Here is a 22,872-nt window from a genome sequence, read left to right as displayed (position 1 = left end):
CAATTCAAAAAATGTGGACTTGTTGTGTCCTCTACCTGCTTTCCTAGATGGGTAATTCTGAATCCTATTGCTAAATATGCCTATCCCAGCTCAGAAACAGGTTAGACAATGACTGACTTGCTCCTACCCCTCCATAGGGTATTTGGTGATTTTATTCTTTTCTGGTAGAACACTCCATCTAAATAAGGTGTGAGTATAAGCTCCCCTCATGGAGTTCATTTGCAAGGTATATCCCCTGCCCAGCACTCCTACCCACTGCTCCCACCCACCTCCCACAACAAAATCTATACAGAATGTTCTGTGGGTGGCCATGGAGTACTTTATTAGTTACAAGCCTGGGCTCTGCAGGATGACTCCTTGACTTTTAATCCTGACCACTTACCTGTTCTATGACTTGGGCAGTTTATGCAAGCTGTACAATGGGAACAATGCTACCCACCTGATGGAGCTGTGCCAAGTGCATAGTACAGTGCCTTACACAAAGTTAAAGCTCAACAAGTATTAGTACTTGTTCATCTCATTACTATTTACAAAAAAAAAAAAACATATCTTCAGACAATTTCTTACTTTGCTATATTCATAAGCCATACCTGTTCTTTTTCTAGTAGATACATACTCCTTTTTACAACATTACATGTATATTTGGGCAAATGATAATTTATTTTTTTAAAAATTGAGGTTTTAAAAAAATATGCTGAATGTATTTTTAAAAATTTAGCAGATTATTTCAGCAGGAGAGAGCCCTTTGGCTAAGTTATTTTCATTAATTAGCTAGAGTGCAATGCAGAATAAAATATGTCAAATTGCCTAACTTAAGATACTTCTCAATCTTTCTTTTATTTTCATATATTATGGTCATTTTACTGAATATTTTCTAAACTTAAAGCTTATATGTATGTGTATGTTATTCATGTATATTTTTCTCATACATTGCTAATTGTTATGTCAGTGATAAATTTCTTATCAAGTATGAACTGTGAATGTACATGTCTCTTTCTCCCATAAATAGTAGGATATTTCATTCCGATGTTGAACATGTAGATAACATATACAATATTATAGATACTGTGTGATAAAATTTTGTGTGAGGCATAGAAACACTTGGAGGCTCAATACTTCATCCCTGTATTAAATGTCTGCTGACTTCCACAGCCTGCAGAAGCACTGGTGATGTAATTATACCCTAAAATGACAGCAAGGTCAGCATGCCACCATTATTTACCACACAAAGAGGCAGTGCTCTCAGTACAGTACTTATGGCCTGGAGAAGCTCATTCAGTTTTACCCATAGGAGATGAGTTTCTATTCTAGGAATAGCATTACCAAATATGTAAATCCTCTGACAAAGATTAAGTCAAAGGTTCCTTAAAGACAGTCTTGTCTTGTTCCCTAGTAGTAAAATATCTCTGTTACATTCTCAGAGAATGTTTCCCCTCTTATTTCTTTTTAACATGTGTGAAAAAGTTACCTGGTGAGTTGTGATTTAAGAAGTTTTCTAAAGGAAAATGGACACTTATGTGAAATATTACACTTACTACTAGCCATAGCATCTGAAATGGTCATATTCTTCTCTATGTTAATGAGGTGTACTTAAATACTGGCATTTCGTTTATATCTTATTGCTTTACTACAAGTCTAGGAGATAAAATCATGCTGACACAAAGCCTCAAAACCCAAGATAGAGGTGGCAGGTCAAACTATTTCTAATAGGTCAAATTCAGACCCATCCCTGCTTTTGTAAGTAAAGTTTTATTGGAACACAGCCATGTTCATTCATGTAGTATTGTCTGTGACAACTTGCACCTACAATCGCAGAATTTAGTGGTTGTCATAGAGACAGTATGACTTGCTAAGCCTACGATATTTACTGTCTTGCTCTTTGTTGAAAAATTTTCTGACCTCTGGCCCAAAGGAACAGTTTAGGTCTCACTGGGGGAGATAAAGATTCACTTAATGTAATTTTGTTCTAGGGTGATCAACATGAACACATCATTGATTTTCATGTGGATTTATTACTGCCTTACCGACTGGTTTGGCAGCCTCTGCCTTTCCAGTTTTCTCAAACACCAGGACTCTGTAGCCCTTCTTCTGGAGGGTAGTACTTAATACTGTGGTTAAAAGACTGAGGATGATGATCTTAGCAGGTGGAGCTCTCCAGCCACATGTTCCCCTTTGTGGAGGTTTCTTAGCCAGCTGCTGGACCAGAAGTCGTCTTCTCTCTATTTTATGCTTAAACAAAACAAAAAGCACACTGTCCTGGAGTGGGACCCGACTCATAATGACCCCTCCTTGGGTTTCCAAGGCAATATCACTACAAAAGTAGATTGCCCAACAATCCTTCCCCAATCATCCTTCCAGGGAGTGGCTGGTGGGTTTGAAACACCAGTCTTCAGGTTAGCAGTCAAATGCATTAGGCACTATGCCACCAGAGCTCCCATTTTATGCTTGGTCTCAATTAATCCTTGGGCAATCTATTTCCATAGTAATAATGCCTGGAAACCCAAGGAGGAGTTGCTATGAGTCCAATCCAACTGGACAGCAGTGAGTTTTTTTTTTTTTTTTTTTTCAATTAATCCTGGCAGACAAAGCTGTTTTCTTATTCTCTATAAAGGAGGTAGGATTCGTCTAAAATTACAAACATTTTCTCTAAAGAATCTAATGTTTGTTTTGTTGACTCCATTAATGCAATCTCTCTTATACCAGAAGTGCCTTAGATATCTTTTGACATTCCTTTAAAATTTTACTTTGTATTTTTAACTCATAAAACATTGCTTAATCTTTCTTGGTAATTGTAACCCTCAGAAACAATGTTTTTGGTAGTCTATAGAGTCAAAGATGTTTATTTGTCACAGTACGGTTTTCTTCTGATATGTTTATGTAAAAATTTCAAAGGTCACAAAGGAGTATTTGACAGCTTACAATGCACATTCCTCTACTGTGTTTCACTTTTAATTTGCTATCCAATCAGAGACGGAGGACACTGACATGGAATTAACGCTCCAGGGCCCTGTGGGTGTATGATGGGAGTGTTATGATAATTGGGGGGAAATGGAGTCCAACTGCCTCTGCCTTCTATCTGTCAATCCTAAAGGCTCACATAACTCTCGCCTATGGGGCTGCTGGCTACACATCTGGTATTTAAGTCTTGTTCCCACTCCCCACTCCCCACCCCGTCCCTACAGACACATGAAAGTATAGGCTGAATCTCTAGGTACTTGTGTTTTCATTTTTCTCTCAATGCTGATTACATGATTTGATCAAATAAATTTTCTCCTTTCCCTTTCAGTTTCTTGAGGAGGAGCTAGTCCATAGAATTCAATACTTAATGGCTCCCCATAGTCATATTGGTCTGAGTGGCAATTGCCCTTTCCCCAAAATATGAGAATATAATTTCTACTCGTGACTGCTTGCTAATGTATGGTTTGAAATGCAAGGTCTACCAACTGTGACTGAGTGTTATTTCTGCTACAATATTCCCCAATTCTATAATATTTTTTCTCAGAATAGGGAAAGTTGTGCAGTGAATGTTCTTTTTCCCATCAACTGTATGGTCGGAATTAGTGTGATATATATCAGCTAATAGAATAGCTAGTATTGTTCACATGAGATGTACCAGATGCACCAAGGATTGTTCAACTCAAGATTTCTAACAGGAATAAAAACACCGTCTAGGGTACCTAGTGGGTACCCATTAACATCTCTTCCCTCCCTCCCTTCCTTCTGCCATTCCTTCTCTCCATGATGATTTGATATGTGTACATCTGTATATCTATGTCAATATATATTTTACAGGAGCTCTGGTAGCATAGTGCCTAATGCATTTGACTGCTAACCAGAAGGCTGGCAGTTCAAACCCACCAGCCACTCCTCGGAAGGAAGGTTGGGCAATCTACTTCTGTAGTGATACTGCCTCAGAAACCCAAGGAGGAGTTGCTATGAATCGGGTCTGACTCAACAGCACATAACAACAACAACAACACATACGTTATAGCTGATCACTCAAATATATGATTTTTGCCACATAATCTGACAAGCACTTCAATGTTTTGAATTCTCTAAATTTACCTTTGTCTGGATTTTCTGGTATACTGTAGACTATGTATTCAGATTTACCTTAGGTACTTCAGAGTCTAGATGCCGTAGAGACATATGGTGATCCTAAAAGTTAATGTCACTGCAAGATTCTAATGGTGATAAAATGGTAACATTATGATCCACTAAACATTTTATGCAGTGAAGGTCAAAGAGTAGCATGTCATTGCATTGCTCAGAGAACAGGTGGTTTCTATGCCATCTGATTCTGGCCCAGATTAATTTTACACGAGGAAAATATAAAAGCTTCAAACTCAATATATGTTGTTTCTATGAAAAGTCACTTTCCTTTCTTTGAGCTCAGAATATAATCTTGAAACACTGTCAGTGGAATAATAAATTAGGGAATCAAAAACGTCTTTTTACTAATCCTATGGAATGTCAGAAAAGAACATATCTAAATTAAATATTGAAAAATTAAAAGAACAATTCAAAAATAAGTTAATCAGTAACCAAAGAACCATTCATCATCTTCCATTTTCTTAGAAAAGTCAATTAATTCAAGAATCCTGAGGTTATTATATGCTTTCCCATTTTATTGGTGGAAATGTAGCATTCATTTTCCTAGAGTTAGGTGTGTTCTATGTATTCTGAGAATGGATGAAAAGACCAAGAATATGACTTTATTTTGGTAAGTTTTATCCATTCATGTTTCTGTATCCATGAGCAATGAATTATTCTATAGTAGAGCAAGGCAGAATTTTTATGAGGAAAATAATTCTTGCAGCTAAAGTTTCCTCAGTACCTGGTGGGTGGAGGAGATAGACTTTGGTGTGGATAAATGGATAAGATATAGGTTAGTAAGTATTAGGTATCAAGGTAGTGATAATTCAAATGCTATGCAATTATGAAATCATTCACTTTGCCCTAGCTTGTCCTCAGTGTGCATGAGCTTATGTGTCAGTGATCAATGATGTCTTGGATCCTTTAGTGTAAGAATTTTAGAATTGAAAATATGTATACATTTGTCAGCTTCCAAAGTGATCATTCCAAATGCTGCCTGTATTTCTTACTTAGTGTGGTAGTTACATTTGTGTGTCAACTTGGCTGGCCCTGGTTGAGTGGCTGGGAAGCTGGTGGTAGTTATTCCACATGATGAGACTGGCAATCACCTCCATGGTGGGATCTACCACAAGTAGCTGAGTAGCTGCCTTAGGGATATGGTGTGTTTCCTGTATATAAGGAGAAGCCTTGGGGATGGTCTCTAGCTTATGGCATGCTTGAACCCTGCATGTAGCTGTGTCATTGTTCAGCAGCCTGCCATGCTCTGCCAACCTGAGGATATTCAATGGATTTAAATTAATGGCCTGCCATGTGGTTTGGTAACTTTGGGACTGTGCCATTTTGTTTGTCAACCTTGGCTAGTAGCTGCCTGAGTGAAGAGATGCCTATAGCTTCAGTGGGCCAGGAGCAAGAGGCAGAGCTGAAGCCCAAGGTCGAGGGGCTTTCACACAGCCCCTAGAGTCTGGCACTTGGAACTCAGACTTCTAGCCTCCCGAACTATAAGAGAATAAACTCCTGGTTGTTAGGGCCAGCTCATTTGTGGTATATTCTTGTCAGAGCAGCACTAGGTAACCAGAACACTTAGTATCATGGGTTCCAAGTTCAAGAGATGGAGAAAGGTGAAATAAAGTTTCATTCCTAAATGTTGTTTCTTACTTCTGTCCTTCATTTACACTAATGTTTATATGAGGGATATAATTGTGGAATTGATGAAAGGATATGTTTGCCTGAATGATTTGTTCCGAGAGAGCTTTATGGATACAATACTACAGTGTATGTTGCTATCCCCTGATTTAGTTTAATTTGTATAATACAGCTGTTGACGAGCAATAATTTAACACTTAGTGAATCAGATACCTTGATATTGGAAAATAACGAAATGCTATAATTTCATTGATCTAAAAATTATTCATTTGTGTCTTCTATTTTTGACCACCATACTTGTTTATAATGCAAGAAATCTGATAGCATAGTGCCTAAGGTTTTTGACTGCTAACCAGGAGGCTGGCAATTCAAACCTACCAGCCACTCCTTGGAGGGAAGATTGTGCAATCTACTTCCACACTGATACTGCCTTGGAAACCCAAGGAGGGGTCGCTATGAGTTGGATCCGACTCAACGGCAGTGAGTTTGGTTTTTATTTTAAATATAGCCATATTATTGTTTTTCATTCCTTGTGAGTCATATTCAAACCTCCAATGTATTTCAGAATTTCAGCCATATTGTTGAACACATAGGGCAAAAAGTCTACATTATTTCAAATCATAATAAAAAGTATAAATGTATAAAAACGGACATAAATGGAGATGTGTCTATTATTTCCCAAATTCATTTAACTTCTAAAAGAACATTCCACTAACTATGAAAAGGCAATGTACAGTGATATAAGAAAGCATTGCATAGATCCAGTCTACTTTTTATGATTCTGTTCAGCTCTAAATGCCAATTTTGACTCACACTAACACTATTGGATGGAGTAGAACTGCCCCATAGTGTTTCCATAGGGTTTCCAGTCTTGTGGAAGGAGACTGCCATGTTTTGCTCCCACTGAGGATGGTGGGTTTGAACCACTGATCTTTCAGTTAGCATGCAGTGCTTAACCACTGTGCCACCAGAACTTTTTCTTCAGCTCTGCACCAGTAAATAAAGAATAGCTAATTTCTTCTGAACACAGCTCATGCCTTTAGATTAAAATAGGGCCACTGCCAAAGTCACAATCCCTATTCTCTACGGATTGTTGTTTTAAAATTAATGATGTAATTTGGCACTGCTTTTATGTTGGATTATGCGAGGTAGTGAGGTTAGAACCAAAACTAAACCCACTGCACTGCTGTCAGTTGATTCTAACTCATGGAGACTCTATAGGACAGAATTAGAACTGTCCATAGAGTTTCCAAGGCTGTACATCTTCACAGAAGCAGACTGCCACATCTTTCTTCCTTGAGGTGGCTGGTAGATTCCAGCCACTGACCTTTTGATTAGCAGCTGAGTGCTTAACTATTGCACCACTAGGGCACCTTGAAGGTACAACAATGGTTCTCAAATTATGATCCCTGGACAAGCAATATTAGCATTGCCTGGGAATTTGTTATAAACGCAAATTTCAGGGCACCATACAGACTTAATCAATCAAAAACTATGGAGGTGAAACATCACAATCTGTGTTTTAACAAGTATTGATGAAGATTAAAGACCACAGTCTGCAGCATGGACTACACTTCAACATGAAGAAAATGAAAATCCTCACAACTGGACCAATAAGCAGCATCATAGTAAGTGGAGAAAAGATTGAAATTGTCAAAGATTTCATAGTACTTGGATCCACAATCAACACCCATAGAAGTAGCAGTTGAGAAATCAGAAGTCATATTGCATGGGGCAAATCTGCTGCAACAGACCACTTTAAAGTGCTGAAGAGCAAAGGTGTTTCTCTGAAGACTAAGGTGCGCCTGACCCAAGCCGTGGTATTTTCAATCGCCTCACATGCATGTGAAAGCTGGGCAATGAATAAGGAAGAAGACCCAAGAAGAGTTGGTGCTTTTGAGCTGTGGTGCTGGCAAAGGATGCTGAAAGTACCACGGACCGCCAGAAGAACTAGCAAATCTGTCCTGGAAGAAGTGCAGCTGGAATGCTCCTTGGAAGTGAGAATGGCCAGACTTTGTCTCACCTACTTTGGTCATGTTGTCAGAAGGAACCACTCCCTGGAGAAGGATATCATGCTTGGTAGAGTGGAGGGTTAGCAAAAAAGGGGAAGACCCTCAATGAAATGGAGACACACAGTGGCTGCAATGATGGGCTCAGGTATGGCAAGGATTGTGAGGCTGGCACAGGACCAGGCAGTGTTTCGTTCTATTGTACATAGAGTCGCTATGAGTCGGGGCTGACTCCCCGGCATCTTATAATAACAACAACAACGATGTGATTCTGATGCTTACTATGGTTTGAACTACTGATTAGGGTATACTACTGCCTCAGTCCAAACTGTTAAATTATAAAAGAGTAATTGGTGTCAAATAGGCCATTAGTCTGAACGCTTCTATACAGAAATATTAAAGGAGAAGTCTGTGTTTCTGAAACACACCTGACACTGCTAGTTTATTTCATATCCTTTAAACACTAATTGACAGCATACTGATTTGGAGGATAAGAGAAGTTTGAAGTAATTACTGAGATTTAGAGCAATAAGAGAATAGAGCAATGTTAAGAAAGTAAGTTAAAGTAACTACTGGTATTTTGCAAATGGATTTGTAAAATCTTCACTATTTTATAAAATGTACATAGTGTTTTATTGAAGCAATGAATAATTTTTTACCTAATGGGTGTTTCATTGGATGTAATTGTAGGTTTTACTTTCCGACCTCAATCTAATCTACCTCTTCAGTTAGTATGAAATCTATAAAGCTCATACTGTTTTATAATCTGTCACATATGATCCAAGGACCCAAACTGTATTATTTGCTTTGCTTATTTTAGCTCTGTGTCTATATAAAATCATACTTCTTGGCTTGATATTGTTAAAGATGAGTGTCATAGAACCCAGGACCTAGGCTGATTATGTAGTAATTGTTAAAGACATTGGCCAAAAGGATCTCAGATATGTTTTCATTGGAATCTCACACACAAATCTGTTGATGTTGTTCACACTTGCTAATGAGTAACTGACAAGATAAAAAGTGTCTTCAGAAATCTAAGAGTAAGTTAATTAAAGGTCAAATCCAGAGGCAGTCGCCAGAGCTGTCGACATTTATTTTCTCCAGCTTGCAGTTGAGAAACAGTAGGCAAAAGAGAGAATAGATTCACAAAGAGACGTAAGAACACAGCTCAGTTTCTCAGATTCCCACACAGTGATCCATTTGCTTAGAACACATTGACTATTAATGGTCAATTCTAAGTCCATTTCTTTGGCAAATATGTATCGGCGCCTGCCGTGCACTGTGGAACGTTTAGCCCATCACAATAGATCACAGTGGATGACAGCAGTGACGTATCATCTAAGCAGTAAGACCTTCCTGTAAGCCAATGGCTGCTTTCTTTTCAGAAAGTATCTTACTTAAATTAGGAAATAGCAGAAGTCTGAGGGAAAGTGTGCTTTTGAATTCCATTTACCTTTTCCATTCATGCTTTTTCCTTCCTGAGGCAAAAGGAACAATGTTCTTTCATTTCAAAAGTAATAATAAAAAAATTCCATTGGCACCCCCAGTTGCTATGGTAGCAAAATGACAAGTGGCCTTCATGAGCTTTCATAATAAGCTAGCCATTTGGGAGCAAGTTTATTTTCTTCAGACTTGTCTTTTGAGCAGAAGTACTGAATGCTTTCATTAATCATGAAGGAGATGTTAGTCACACAGTACTTAATACAGCAATTAATAAATAAACTTTTTTTAAAATTATTATTTGAAAAGTAATGAAACAACAAGATATGAAACAAGACTCAACTCAGTAGCATTTCTGCCTTTCGGTTCTAACTACTTTTCCTTTGGAGGAATGTTCTGGAGGACAAAAAAAGAATGAAGCACATAAACCATAATTTGGTTAATAAAACTTATTTTGTACTTTTCTACACACCACTTAAGGGAATCCCAACCAAAAATAGAAGAGCAATGAAAGATGGTGAGCTTCAACTTCAGCTATATGATGAACGACCTGTATTTCCTCTTTTATTCTCCCTATCTTCCACCCTATTCCTATAGCAGAGCGATTGCTTATTATTATCATTGAGTCTTGCTTTACTGTCACCTCTGTATTCATGATCATTTGATATGGGAAAGCAACTATAATTATTTCAGCATAAAATAAGGTAAGTAACCGCTTCATGAAACCCAACTTAACTATTTCCCTAGTCTAGATATTAATTACCTTTCGCTGAAATTACCATCGTGTAACACTTCATTGCATTTCTCACGCATGGCCTTTTTTTTTCAACAGTATTTCTTTTCCAGGGGTGTTCACAGATCACCAGTTCCTTTCCCTTCTTCAGCCATTGCCTTACCAACTGATTTAATACCAACTAATATATTTTCCGGGAGCTCTGGTAGCATAGTGCCTATGGCACTTGACTGCTAACCAGAAGGCTGGAGGTTCAAACCCACCAGCCACTCCTCGGAAGAAAGATGGGGCAATCTACTTCCATAGTGATACTGCCTCAGAAACCCAAGGAGGGGTCGCTGTGAGTTGGGTCCGACTCGACACCACATAACAACAACAACAATATATTTTCCTCCTGGACACATAATCTAAAATCATGTTTTCTGATTTGAGTTTTCTACAGGGCAATGCTTGCCTTAGGAGCCCTGGTAGCACACTGGTTAAGCTCTTGGCTGCTAACCAGAAGGTTATCAGTTCAAACCCACCAGCTGCTCTCTGTAAGAAAGATGTGGCAGTCTGCTTCTGTAAAGATTATAGCCTTGGAAACCCAATGGGGCAGTTTTACCCTGTCCTATCAGGAGCTTTGGTAGCACACTGCCTAAGGCACTTGACTGCTAACCAGAAGGCTGGCAGTCCAAACTCACCAGCCACTCCTCGGAAGGAAGGTTGGGCAATCTACTTCCATAGTGATACTGCCTCAGAAACCCAAGGAGGGGTCACTTTGAGTCAAGTCCGACTCGATGGCACATAACAAAAAACAGCAAGTTTGCTATGTGTTGGAATTGAATTGACAGCAATGGGTTATACTTACCTTAAATAACATAACTAATCAGGTTTTATGAAGCACTCTCACACTTTCAAATGATTCAGCAAATAACAAAAATCTTCCTGCAACCTAGCCCGTAGTTTCTGTCTATCTTACATATCTAACAAAAGATGAAATGACCCTTCTAAGTACTGAGTTAGCCCTGTGTCCTACATTTTAGAATGTAATCAAGAGAAATGGATTTTATATCAACTTGTTTTTCTTTCCATCAAGACATTAAAAGAGAGCAGTTTGTGTTTTTATGGATAAGAACATTTCCTTGACACTGTGTGTTAGCCTTCCTTGACAACAACTGCCTTGACAAGATGTGTTAGCCTGAATGGAATCAATTGATTTAAGACTTCAATTACAATGGATTCCAAAAATGAAATGTCATCAATTATTTTTATTGGTACTTTATTGCTCTTCATGTTACTAAATACTAATATTACTAGAGAGTAATGTAATCATTTGCCATAGTATATTGTCTATGCTTTTAGATTTTATAATGTCTTTCTGTATCTATCATTTTCTTCATTGCACAATATGACAGCTGATGACCAACTAAATGCTAGTTTAATCCATGTCACACACCTAAAATATTGAATCAAAAATGGAAGGCAGGTGTCTTGAATTCTAGTTGTAAGTGCCTTTCCATCACACCGTGCTTCCACTTCCTTTAAAAATTAGGTGTGGGGTATATGTGTGTGTGTGTATGAGTGGTGTGTGTGCATGAGTGCACACATGCACCAGTATTCAAATCCCATAATGGACTGTTATATTTATCAGTCCCATGAAAATAACTTTAAAAGTTCAAAAATACCTGTACTGGGCATTTGTGTTAAGCCAACTGACCTAAGCTAGACAAAGACATAAGTAAAGCTGTTTTTGTTATGTGCCATCAAGTCAGACCTGACTCATAGCAACCCCTCCTTGGGTTTCCGAGGTTGTATCACTATGGAAGTAGCTTACCCAACCTTGCTTCCGAGGCATGACTGGTGGGTTTGAACCACCAGCCTTCTGGTTAGCAGTCAAAGGTAGTGAAGTTTAATTTTAAAAAATTAGCAATTCTTCCTACAATTTATCAGGACTCACTGTGATTCTGAGATTGTGCAAGTCTCAAGCCAAGCTACCATTTAGTCTCTGGAAGGCTGCAGCATTGTAGATCTCACTTCCCTTCAGGTTCTTTTCATAGAGTCTCTCTTCCCTTCAGCCATTTGCTCTGTGTCATCTAAACTGAAAGATAATCTCTGTAACTGACCACAGGCATAGTGACCCAATTTCATGGTGAATTAGTAGCGTCTATCACTTCCCGACATGCTATCTAACTTACTTTTTTATTATTGTTGTAGTTGTTTATTCTCTGTCTCTCCCTATTAGGATGTAAATATTGGGGCAGGAATTCTAAGGTATATTATTTCATCATACATCCCAAATATTTAGAATAATGCTTTGCATATCTTAAGGACTTAATTAATATTTGTGGCAATAATACATGGGGGGAAAAGCTACATGATGTCATTTCTGCTTTCCCAGACAACTATACTCAAATATAACCCCATTTGAGTGTTTAATGTATGCCACACATTGTCTTAAGTACCTTATAGGGATTATCTCATTTATTCCTCAAATTAACTCTGTGAAGCAGCTACTAGTATTACTCCCAATTTGCACATAAGAAAACTAGGATGTATAGAGGTGAATGAAGCTTGCTAATAAGCACAGACAGTTGGAATCCACAACTCTCTTTCTTATCTATTTTAGCTTACATTTTAAAGGTAGGTTCTCTTTTGTCAAAGCCAATTAATAATTCTAAATGTGGAAAATTTAAAAAGAAAGAAGAGTGACACAAGAAAGGCCAATAAGGAAGTATTTCATAAGCATGAAAATTCTTAAATTATACTCTCTCACATGGACAAGCAAGTCCATCTAAATAAACTGTACAATCTGATGTATCATAAGTTGCCTTTTATTTTAAATGATAGAATCTCAGATTTCTCTGACTCTCTTTACCTCTCAGTATTTTCCTGTCCCTACTCTTTCTAACCAAGTCTTTTACCAGCGATCAGGTAGAGAAGCCCTTCAGAGACAAGATGAGATCTCTCTTGTGCTTCACCAGAGCTCATCAGAGAGTGTCATGAAAAACAAAGAAATAAAGGCAGGCACACCAATGATAAAGCTATTGATTGCTGCTTCTAAAGAATGGTGCTTGGAGCAAAGACAGTGCAGATAAGGATGGCATTGTGAAGTTACAGAACTTACAATTAACCACATATTTGGAGATAGAAGAAAAGAGTGAGAGAGTACTCAAAGATGACTGAGAAAAAATTTCGAGCCTGCATGACTGAAAGAATGGTGGTGACTTTAGGAGAGGATCAAGATAGAGAAAATGTGTTCATTATGGTATTTTTCTGAAACACTGATTCTGATTTGCCACCTGAGAATCCAGACTAAGACACTGCCAGATATGCAAGGGCTTGGTAAATGTACCTCACATGTAATCTTTGACAGCAAGTTGCTTAAGGATGTCCTCTGCCAAAATTAGGGAGTAGACCACATGAGGAGGCATAGGATCTGAGAAAGAGGGGATACAACACAAGAAAAAGGCAAACTGAATCCCCAGGATGATGGTGAAGGGCAATTACAGGATAGCAGCTGTGTGGTAGGCAGGAGGTATCTCTTCGATAGGATAAATTTGATGAAATATCAAAGTATTTGGATATTTTGAGAGGAGATTTATGGGAACGGGACAAAGTTGTTCTTAGGTGGCGTCAAATTGACTCTGACTCATAGCGACCTTATGCACAACAGAATGAAACACTAACCTATCATGCGCCATCCTTACAATCCTTGTTTCCTTGAGCCCATCATTGCAGCCACAGAGTCAATCCATCTTGTTGAGGGGCTTCCTCTTTTTCACTAACTCTCCACTTTACCAAGAATGATATCATTTTCCAGGGACTAGTCCCTTCTGACAACATGACCAAAGTAAGTGAGATGAAGTCTGGCCATTTTCACTTCCAAGGAGCAGACCGGCTGCACTCCTACCAGAACAGATTTGTTTGTTCTTCTGGAAGTTCATGGTATTTTTAGTTCTTTATCAAAACCACAACTCAAAAGCATCAACTCTTCTTTGATCTTCCTTATTCATTGTCCAGCTCTCACATGCATATGAGGTGATTGAAAATACCATGGCTTGGGTTAGGCGCACCTTAGTCTTCAAAGACATGCCTTTACCCTTCAACACTTTAAAGAGGTCTTTTGCAGCAGATTTGCCCAGTGCAATAAAATATCTGATTTCTTGACTGCTTCTTCCATGGGTATCGATTGTAGACCCAAGTAATATAAAATATTTGACAAATTTTCTTCATTTCTGATGATGCTGCTTATAGGTCCAGTAGTAAGTATTTTTCTTTTCTTCATGTTGAGGTGTAATCCGTACTGCAGACCGCAGTCTTTAATCTTCATAAATAAGTGCTTCAAGTCATTTTCATTTTCAGCAAGCAAGGTTGTGTTGTCCTCATATCACAGGTTGTTAATGAATCTTCCTCCAATATTGATGTTGTGTTCTTCATATAGTCTAGTTTCTCAGATTATTTGCTCAGCATACAGATTGAGTAAGTGTGGTGAAAGGATAAAACTGTGATGCACACACTTCCTGATTTTAAGCCATGCAGTATCCCCTTGTTCTGCTCAAATGGCAGCCTCCTGGTCTGTGTACTTTCCTCATGAGCACAGTTAAGTGCTCTAGAATTCCAATTCTTCACAATGTTATACATACTTTGTTATGATCCACAACAGTCAAATGCTTTTGCATAGTCAGTAAAAGACAAATAAACATCTTTCTGGTATTCTTTGCATTCAGCCAAGATTCAACTGCCATCAACAGTGATATCCTTTATTGCACATCCTCTTCTCAATCCAGCTTGCATTTCTGGAAGTTCTTTGCCAATATACTGCTGCAACTGTTTTTTAATTATCTTCAGCAAAATTTTACTTGTGTGTGATCTATTATATTATTTGATAATTTCCACATTCTGTTCGATCATCTTTCTTAGAATGGGTACAAATATGGATCTCTTCCATATCTTGAGTTGGTCAGGAAGCTGTCTTCCAAATTACTTTGCATTGATGAGTAAGTGCCTCCAGTGCAGCACCCATTTGTTGAAACATCTCAATGGGTATTCCATCAATTCCTGGAGCCTTGTTTTTCACCAATCCCTTCAGTGCAACTTTGACTTCTTCCTTGAGTACCACTTTGACTTCTTCCTTCAGTATCATTGGTTCATGATCATATGCCACCTCTTGAAATAGTTGAACATTGATCCATTTTGTTTGCACTGACTCTGTATTCTTTCTTCTTTTGATGCTTCCTGCATCATTCAATATTTTTCTGATAGAATTTTTCAGTATTGCAACTCAAGGCTTGAATTTTTCTTCATTTCTTTCAACTTAAAAAATGCTAAGTATATTCTTCCATTTTGGTTTTCAAGTCTTTGCACATTTCATTATAATAACTGATTTTGTCTTCTTGAGCTGCCGTTTGAAATCTTCTCTTGTGCTCTTTCATCTTGTCATTACTTCCATTCACTTTAGCCACTCTCCATTCAATAGCAAGTTTCAGAGTGTCTTCTGACAACCATTTTGGTCTTTTCTTCCTTTCCTGTCTTTTTAATGACCTTTTGTTTTCTTCAAGTATAATGTTTTTGATGTCATCTCACAACTTGTCTGGTTTTCATTCATTGGTGTTCAATGCATGAAATCTATTCTTCAGGTGGTCTCCAAATTCAAGTGGTCATATTTTGGCTCTCATGGATTTGTTTTAATTGTCTTCAGCTTCAACTTGAACTTGCATATGAGCAATTGATGATCTGTTCCACAGTCAACTCCTGGCCTTGTCTTGGCTAAAGATATTGAGCTTCTCTCCATTGCCTCTTTTCACAGATGCAATCAATCTGATTCTTGTGTATTCCACTGGTGAGGTCTATGTGTATAGTTTCCATTTATGTTGTTAATAAAAAAAGGTATTTACAATGAATAAGCCATTTGTCTTGCAAAATTTTGTCATGTTTCCGGCATCATTTCTATCACCAAGGCCATATTTTCCAACTACTCATGATTCTTCTTTATTTCTAACTTTTGCATTCCAGTCACCAGTAGTAATCGACACGTCTTGATTGCATGTTTCGTCAATTTCAGACTGCAGAAGTTGGTAAAAATTTTCAATTTCTTCATCTTTGGCTCCAGTGGTTGGTGCATAAATTTGAATAATAGTATTATTAAATGGTCTTCTTTGTAGGTGTATGGATATTATCCTATCACTGACAACATTGAGCTTCAGGATAGATCTTTATGATAATGAATGCTGCAGCACCATTCCTCTTAAATTTGTCATTTCTGGCATAGTGGACCATATGATTGTGTGGTGGTTATGTCTGTGTGTCAACTTGGCTGGGCCTGGTTGAGTGGCTGGGCAGCTGGTGGTAGTTATTCCCCATGATGAGACTGGCAGTCAACTCCATCGTGGGATCTACCACAAGCAGCTGAGTAGCTGCTTTGGTATGTGGTCTGCTTCCCGTATATAAGAAGCAGCTTTGGTAATGGTCTAGCTTATGGCATGCTTGGACCCTGCATGTAGCCATGTCATTATTCAGCAGCCTGCCATGCTCTGCGAACCACGGGACTTACAATGGACTTAAGTTTATGGCCTGCTGTGTGATTTGGTAACATCGGGGCTGTGCCTTTCTATTTGTCAACTTTGGGGCTTCTCAGCCTCAGCAGCCAGCAGCTTTCTGAGTGAAGAAACAGCTCTAGCTCCAGTGGGCCGGGAGCAGGAGGCAGAGCTGGACCCCAAGGTTGAGGGGCTTTCACCCAGCCCCTAGAGTGTGGCACTCTGAACTTGAACTTAAAGCCTCCAAATTACAAGAATAAATTTCCATTTGTTAAGGCCAACCCATTTGCAGTATATTCTTGTCAGAGTGGTACTAGGTAACCAGAACAGATTTTTTGATTCAGAATGATACAAGTAGCCAAAACTGGTCCATTTCAGCTTACTAATGCCTAGGATATCAATCTTTATGTGTTCTATTTCATTTTTGACAACTTCCAATTTTCTACATTCATACTTTGTACATTCCACATTGTGATTATTAATTGATATTTGCAGCTGTTTCTTTCCATTTTGAGTCATGCCCCATGAGCAAATGAAGTCCTGAAAGTTTTACTCCATCCATTCTATTAAGATCAACTGTTTTGAAGAGGCATCTTTTCTCTCTCCAGTCGTATTTTGAGTGCCTTCTGACCTGATGGGCTCATCTTCTGGCATTATATAAGACAAAGTTTCAGGGCTGTTCATAAAGTTGTCCAGTAATATATCAGACAGTGTTTCACTGCTATTCATAAGGTTTTCACTAGCCAATTCTTTGAGAAGTGATGGTCCCTTCCTTCTTCCCAGTATGTCTTAATCTGGAAGCTCTGCTAAAACCTGCCCACTCTGCATGACCCTGTTGGTATTTGAAATACTGGTGGTATAGCCTCCAACTTCATAGCAACATGCAAGTCAGAAAAGTATGACAAGCTGACAGATGAATGGAGGAGAGAGTTAGGAATGAATTACTGATTAAATATGGTAGATTCAGGAAATGGAAAAAATATTTAATCTAAGGCACTTGACTGCTAACCAGAAGGCTGGCTGTTCAAACCCACCGGCCACTCCTCGGAAGGAAGATTGGGCAATCTACTTCTGTAGTGATACTGCCTCGGCAACCCAAGGAGGGGTCTCTATGAGTCAGATCTGACTTGATGACACATAACAACAACAACAGAGTAAACAAGAAGTTATACAGAAAAGGATAGTCAGTGTGCTACAAGTTTCTGCCAGCAATAGATTTACACAGTACTATTAATGTAAACAGGACATCTGGTGGTGTAGTGCCTATGTCATTTGACTGCTAACCAGAAGACTGGTGGTTCAAATCCACCAGCTACTCCTTGGAAGGAAGGTTGGACAATCTACTTCCGTAGTGACATTGCCTCGGAAACCCAAGGAGGGGTCGCTATGAGTTGGATCCAACTCGATGGAAGTGGATTTGTTTTTTTGGTTTTGGTATTAATATAAACATTACATAATGATGTAAACACAATTTGTTCTCTAGGAAGAATGGGGGACAGAAAGGAGGAGTGGGTGGTGTGGGGGAAGGGAAAAGTGTGGGCAAAAGAGAGTTAAATCCTCATTTTCTTTGCTGGAAATTTAAGAAATAATGATGAAAAGTGAAAAATCAAGAGGCATCATAAAGAAATTATTTAGAGATATAGAGGTAAACCAAAAGAATCAGTTAAAAAAGTTGAACATGTTTGCCTCTAGGTATTAAGAAGTGTGTGTGTGTGTGTGTGTGTAGGATTCAGGAGTGGTGATGAGGATCTGCTTCTATTTATTTATTTTTAATAACAAGCCTTATTGAATATTTCAATGTGTGAAATATCCTGATAGGTACCTTTGGTAAAAAATAAAAACTAAAGTTTAAAAGAAATCAGAAGAGAAAGTATTCTTCCTAACAACATAGATGGATAATTCCATTTTAGAGTTAGGCTTGAAAGAAAAGAGAAAATAATGAATGTAAAATGCTGATGAGGGAAGTATAAATTAGGGGATTTTAAGGGATTTTTTTTGAGACAGTCTCTTACTTTCCTGAAAAGAAGGAGCTAATATCTTTGGCTGAAAGTCAAAGCAGATGGAGATGGAAAAATGAGAATTTGACAGGAACAAGAAGACATGTGGGAAAGAATTGTCCAGAAGCAGTGGGATCAATTTGACAATAAGCAGCCTGAAATTGTAGGGTACTTTGTCAGTAAAATTTCATGATTTTCTGTAGCAACTACAGCCTATGAATGGAATAACCAATAGTGAATTTGGGGGCTTATTAAGAGCCAGGGAGAGGTAAGGATGGGTTAAAAGGAAGGAAGAGATTCTAGGTTATTCCTAGTTTATTGATATTAAAGGAAATAAGTCAAACTTTCAAATTATCAGAGAAATTAGGAAAAATCAAGGTTTTGCAGGTCATAATTAGAAAAAAACAACAGAATGAGAAAAGAAGATGAGAAGTCAATATCAAAGATGGGAATTGCAGTGTGAAATTGTAGAGTAGGACTTTTTCAAAAGACACTGAGGTAGGCATGCTCCCAGTCCAAATAGACAACTAGTAATAACTGGAGATGGAAAACCACCCAGTGAACTGAAAGTCTTGAGACTCATTAGAGAGACAGCATAACGAATGAACATGCTCACGAGAATTTGTAACAAGTGGGTTACAAGTCATCAGCCCTAGAAATTGCCCTTAAATATCTGATCACATACTCACATTGTGCTAGAAATGTAGTATACTGCAAGCAGTAAATTAATCAACATGTGTAGCTTATGAAATATTCAGAAAAAATCAGTAAGGAAAATTGGATCTTTGGTATGTGTTTTTTTTTTTTCCTTAATGATTTGAATGTCTTCTAAATAAACAGAGAAACAAATTCATTGCCAAAAACTGTGCTAATGCACTTTTAATTCACAAGGGTTAAGCACATAAAAGTCAGGAAATTGAAAGTTAAGGTTCTCATGGAAACATTAATTTGACAACATTATGCGTGCTAGGTGTGGGAGTTTTATGTTTTATAGAATAAAAGCAGTAGGAAATATTGAAAAATGCTGTAGAATTCAACAAAATAAAATAACACATTAAGGAGAAAGTCATTAAACATGATTATGGGGCAAAACATGTTTTGCAACCCCAAAGAAGGATTGTAAAAATCTAATTTTAGAAAATAATGCCTTCAAACCTTAAAAAAATATTTTCAATGAAAATTGTTCATTTTCACCAAAAATCAATTTCCTTAGCATATTGTGCATTCTGATATACTTTATGCCTCTCGTTCACAGTCCAGATTTGCTCCTAGTAGAACAAAAAGAGGCCTGACTATTTACATGAGCTTGTTGAGTATGAACATTACCAATGTATTAATTTTCATATGTATTGCCGTCTATAGTCCTTGGGTGGTACAATGGACTACTAGCTGGACTACTAGCTGAAAAGTTGGTGGTTCAAACCCACTCAGAGGCACTTGAGAAGACAGGCCTGGTGATCTGCTTGTGAAAGGTCACAACCTTGAAAACCCTATGAAGCAGTTCTACTCTGAAACACATGGGGTCAAAATGAGTTGAAACAGACTCAACAGCAACTAACAACAACATATATTTCTGCATACTTTTTGCTTGTATGCATGATGGAAATTCTAATCTGACCACGCAAAATGCCTTATGTAGGTGGAATAGAAAAAGAAAGAGACATGGGGCGTGTTCAGAGAAGGAAGGAGACCAGAAAACAAAACTTTTTAATGTCTCTTTCTGTTTTCTCACAAACTGGACAGCGGGGTTGGAAGCCTAAGTTCTCCCCTAAAGCCTAACCTAAGCAACAGGCTGAGAGCATCTGAACCTCTTGTCATCTCAGCTCTAGGCAGGTCCATTCATTCTCTAGGTAATGCGGCAAGTGGGAGCAGTAGATCCATGAAGCAACCCCTGGGAGGGTGTCACCTCCTAATTCAGTCAGAATGAAAGGGGAGGGGGGAGTAACGAAGGCCAGCTATGTAAGTGACATAGGAGCCTATATGGTGGAGTTTAAGGACGAGTTTACCTGGCAAGTGAAGTACTATATTACTAGCATTATAATCACTAACTCAATTTTAATTATTCAATTTCAATTAACATTTAATTATTTGATTTTAGTAGTAAACGTTGTTGTTATGTGCCATCAAGTCAGACCTGACTCATAGGGCCCCTCCTTGGGTTTCTGAGGCAGTATCACTATGGAAGTAGATTGCCCGACCTTCCTTATGAGGAAGTAAACATTTATATGATCCTTTAAATCAAGTATTTGTTATATAATCAAAATTATTTTATATAATAACATACAATACACATTAACATATTATAGTACGTCAGTCACACTCACTCACTGCCATCGAGTCAGATCTAACTCATAGCAACCCCTCCTTGGGTTTCTGAGGCAGTGTCACTACAGAAGTAGATTGCCCAACCTTCCTTCCGAGGAGTGGCTGGTGGGTTTAAACAGCCACCCTTCTGGTTAGCAATCAAATGCCTTAGGCAGTACACTACCAGAGCTCCTGTTATAGTATATAATAAATACAAAATAAATATAAATTTATTATATAGTAAATAAATATACAATCATAATTTCACTGTATAAGAAAAAATTTATTATATAGTCAAAATTTCTTCTTTTGTGCTAAATTAACAAATGAAAACTCAGCAATTTACCTCCCTAAAAGCAAGCAGATCATGAAAATGTAAAGATAAATTGACATCTTGCTAACATTTCTGTTTTCCATTAGTCTATGTTGATAACACAGCAGTCTGCAGAACAATGCAAGGCCATTCATGGGAGCAAAATCTGTAAATTCCTGAGCTAGCAGACTCCTGACCCAGTAGTCAAACCACCTCTTCAAAAAGTACACAATGGTCTGCATTTTTCACTTAAAATCTATGTAGCTACTTTCCATGGCAATGAACACTTTATGAGCTGGATGGAGAAAAATGCTTTGTATATTTACTTTAATCTTTACCTCCTGCTATTTTCTGTTGCCAAACAAACAGAAGGACCAATGCAAGCTGCCAGTTCGCAGCATGTACAAACAAGTGCTATTGAATATTCAGAAGTATGGTGGTTTTTCTAAAGTTCAACAACAAATCGTTTAGAGTCTTTCTTTTGTTTTTAATTTTCCTTATTCAGGCACCACAAGGCCACATAAGGAGGGCGAGGTCCCTGGAGTGGACTATATTTTCATCACTGTTGAAGATTTTATGGAATTGGAGAAAAGTGGTGCTCTCCTAGAAAGTGGGACCTATGAAGGTAAGCACAGCTTTACTGCTACAAGTATTCCTTGTTTCATCACATTTTGCTCAGTTGATGCAAATGTACTAGGACACCAGGTTATCAAAGAGCTGCTTTACTTGCTTTGTGGGTTTGAGTGGGTATTTTTCAAACATTTCCTAAGGAAAGGTTTGAAAATACATCTGGATTAATTCTACTCTTAGGATATGTCTGTACATACGTCCACTGATGTACCCTTGTGATTTTCTCCTGAAGCTAAGATCTTCCAGACAAAATGCCTTCATCTCTAGGCGGCAGGGCTAGAATGTAAGGCTAGAGTTCCAGTCTGTTAATGTCTCTATTTGTCTTTCTCAAGTTACTGAACCTCTCTGGCCAACACTTGCCTCTCATGACAAATGATGGAGTAGATAATATGATCTGTAGATGAACTCCAGGGCTTTACCACAATAGCAAGTCTTCTATGTATCTGAGTGAACAACAAAGGAAACCAAAATCTTGAAAGGGGAAAGTATGGTTCAGCTGAAGGAGAACTGTGATGTGAGCCATTACATTACACACCTGGGTTAATTATTTACCCACTATAAATAATAAGTAACTCAGTTAATATCTCTGAATCTCAGTTGTCTTAGCTTGAAAAAGGGAATGATAGTACAGAAAATTTTAAATAAATAATATATTGATATGATTACATTGATATGTTTAGGTTGCATTTATGTGGATGGGATTCATGTCTAATGAAATTTTATATCTATACATATATCTAATGATCTTTGTAAATAACATAACTGAAAAACAGCAATAGACAATAACACCTTTTATTCCTATCTCACAAAGTAATTGTGAATATAGTTAGTGTATTCAGAATTAAGTCCAAAGATGAATCTAGTTTTAATGAATTAGTATTAATATTGAATGATCTTTAAAAATCTATAATATATAAGTTGCTGCCTCACTCACTGAACATCTGATGTCTACCAACCATCAGCTAATAAGTTGGATTTGCCACATTAACACTTTGATCCTCCACCTCATCTTTCATTTATTTGTTGCTGTTCAATGGACTTAGTCAAGACAGTGCTTTCAGCTTGTTTGAAGGAAGTATTAAAATGATAATAGAGACCATGGTAGTTCAGTTTGTGTGTCAACTTGGCTGGGCCTGGTTGAGTGGCTGGGCAGCTGGATGTAGTATTCCCCATGATGAGACTGGTAATCAAC

The 22,872-nt window shown here is 37.9% G+C and overlaps 1 protein-coding gene across 1 annotated transcript in view; it reads left to right on the top strand.

Annotated features, from left to right (window-relative positions):
* The window catches only part of MAGI2 (membrane associated guanylate kinase, WW and PDZ domain containing 2), a 1,828,989-nt gene that overhangs the window by 1,022,165 nt on the left and 783,952 nt on the right, over positions 1–22,872 (top strand). The window contains exon 3 of the mRNA XM_007945217.1: positions 21,556–21,675. Within this exon, the coding sequence (XP_007943408.1) occupies positions 21,556–21,675 (120 nt within the window). The remainder of the gene's footprint in view (positions 1–21,555; positions 21,676–22,872) is intronic.

Source organism: Orycteropus afer, unplaced genomic scaffold (genome assembly GCF_000298275.1).
Source record: "Orycteropus afer afer isolate SDZICR_OR568_19922 unplaced genomic scaffold, OryAfe1.0 scaffold00007, whole genome shotgun sequence".
Taxonomy (NCBI): domain Eukaryota; kingdom Metazoa; phylum Chordata; class Mammalia; order Tubulidentata; family Orycteropodidae; genus Orycteropus; species Orycteropus afer.
The sequence above is the reverse complement of the archived record's forward strand: the minus strand, read 5'-3'. Positions and strand labels throughout refer to the sequence as shown.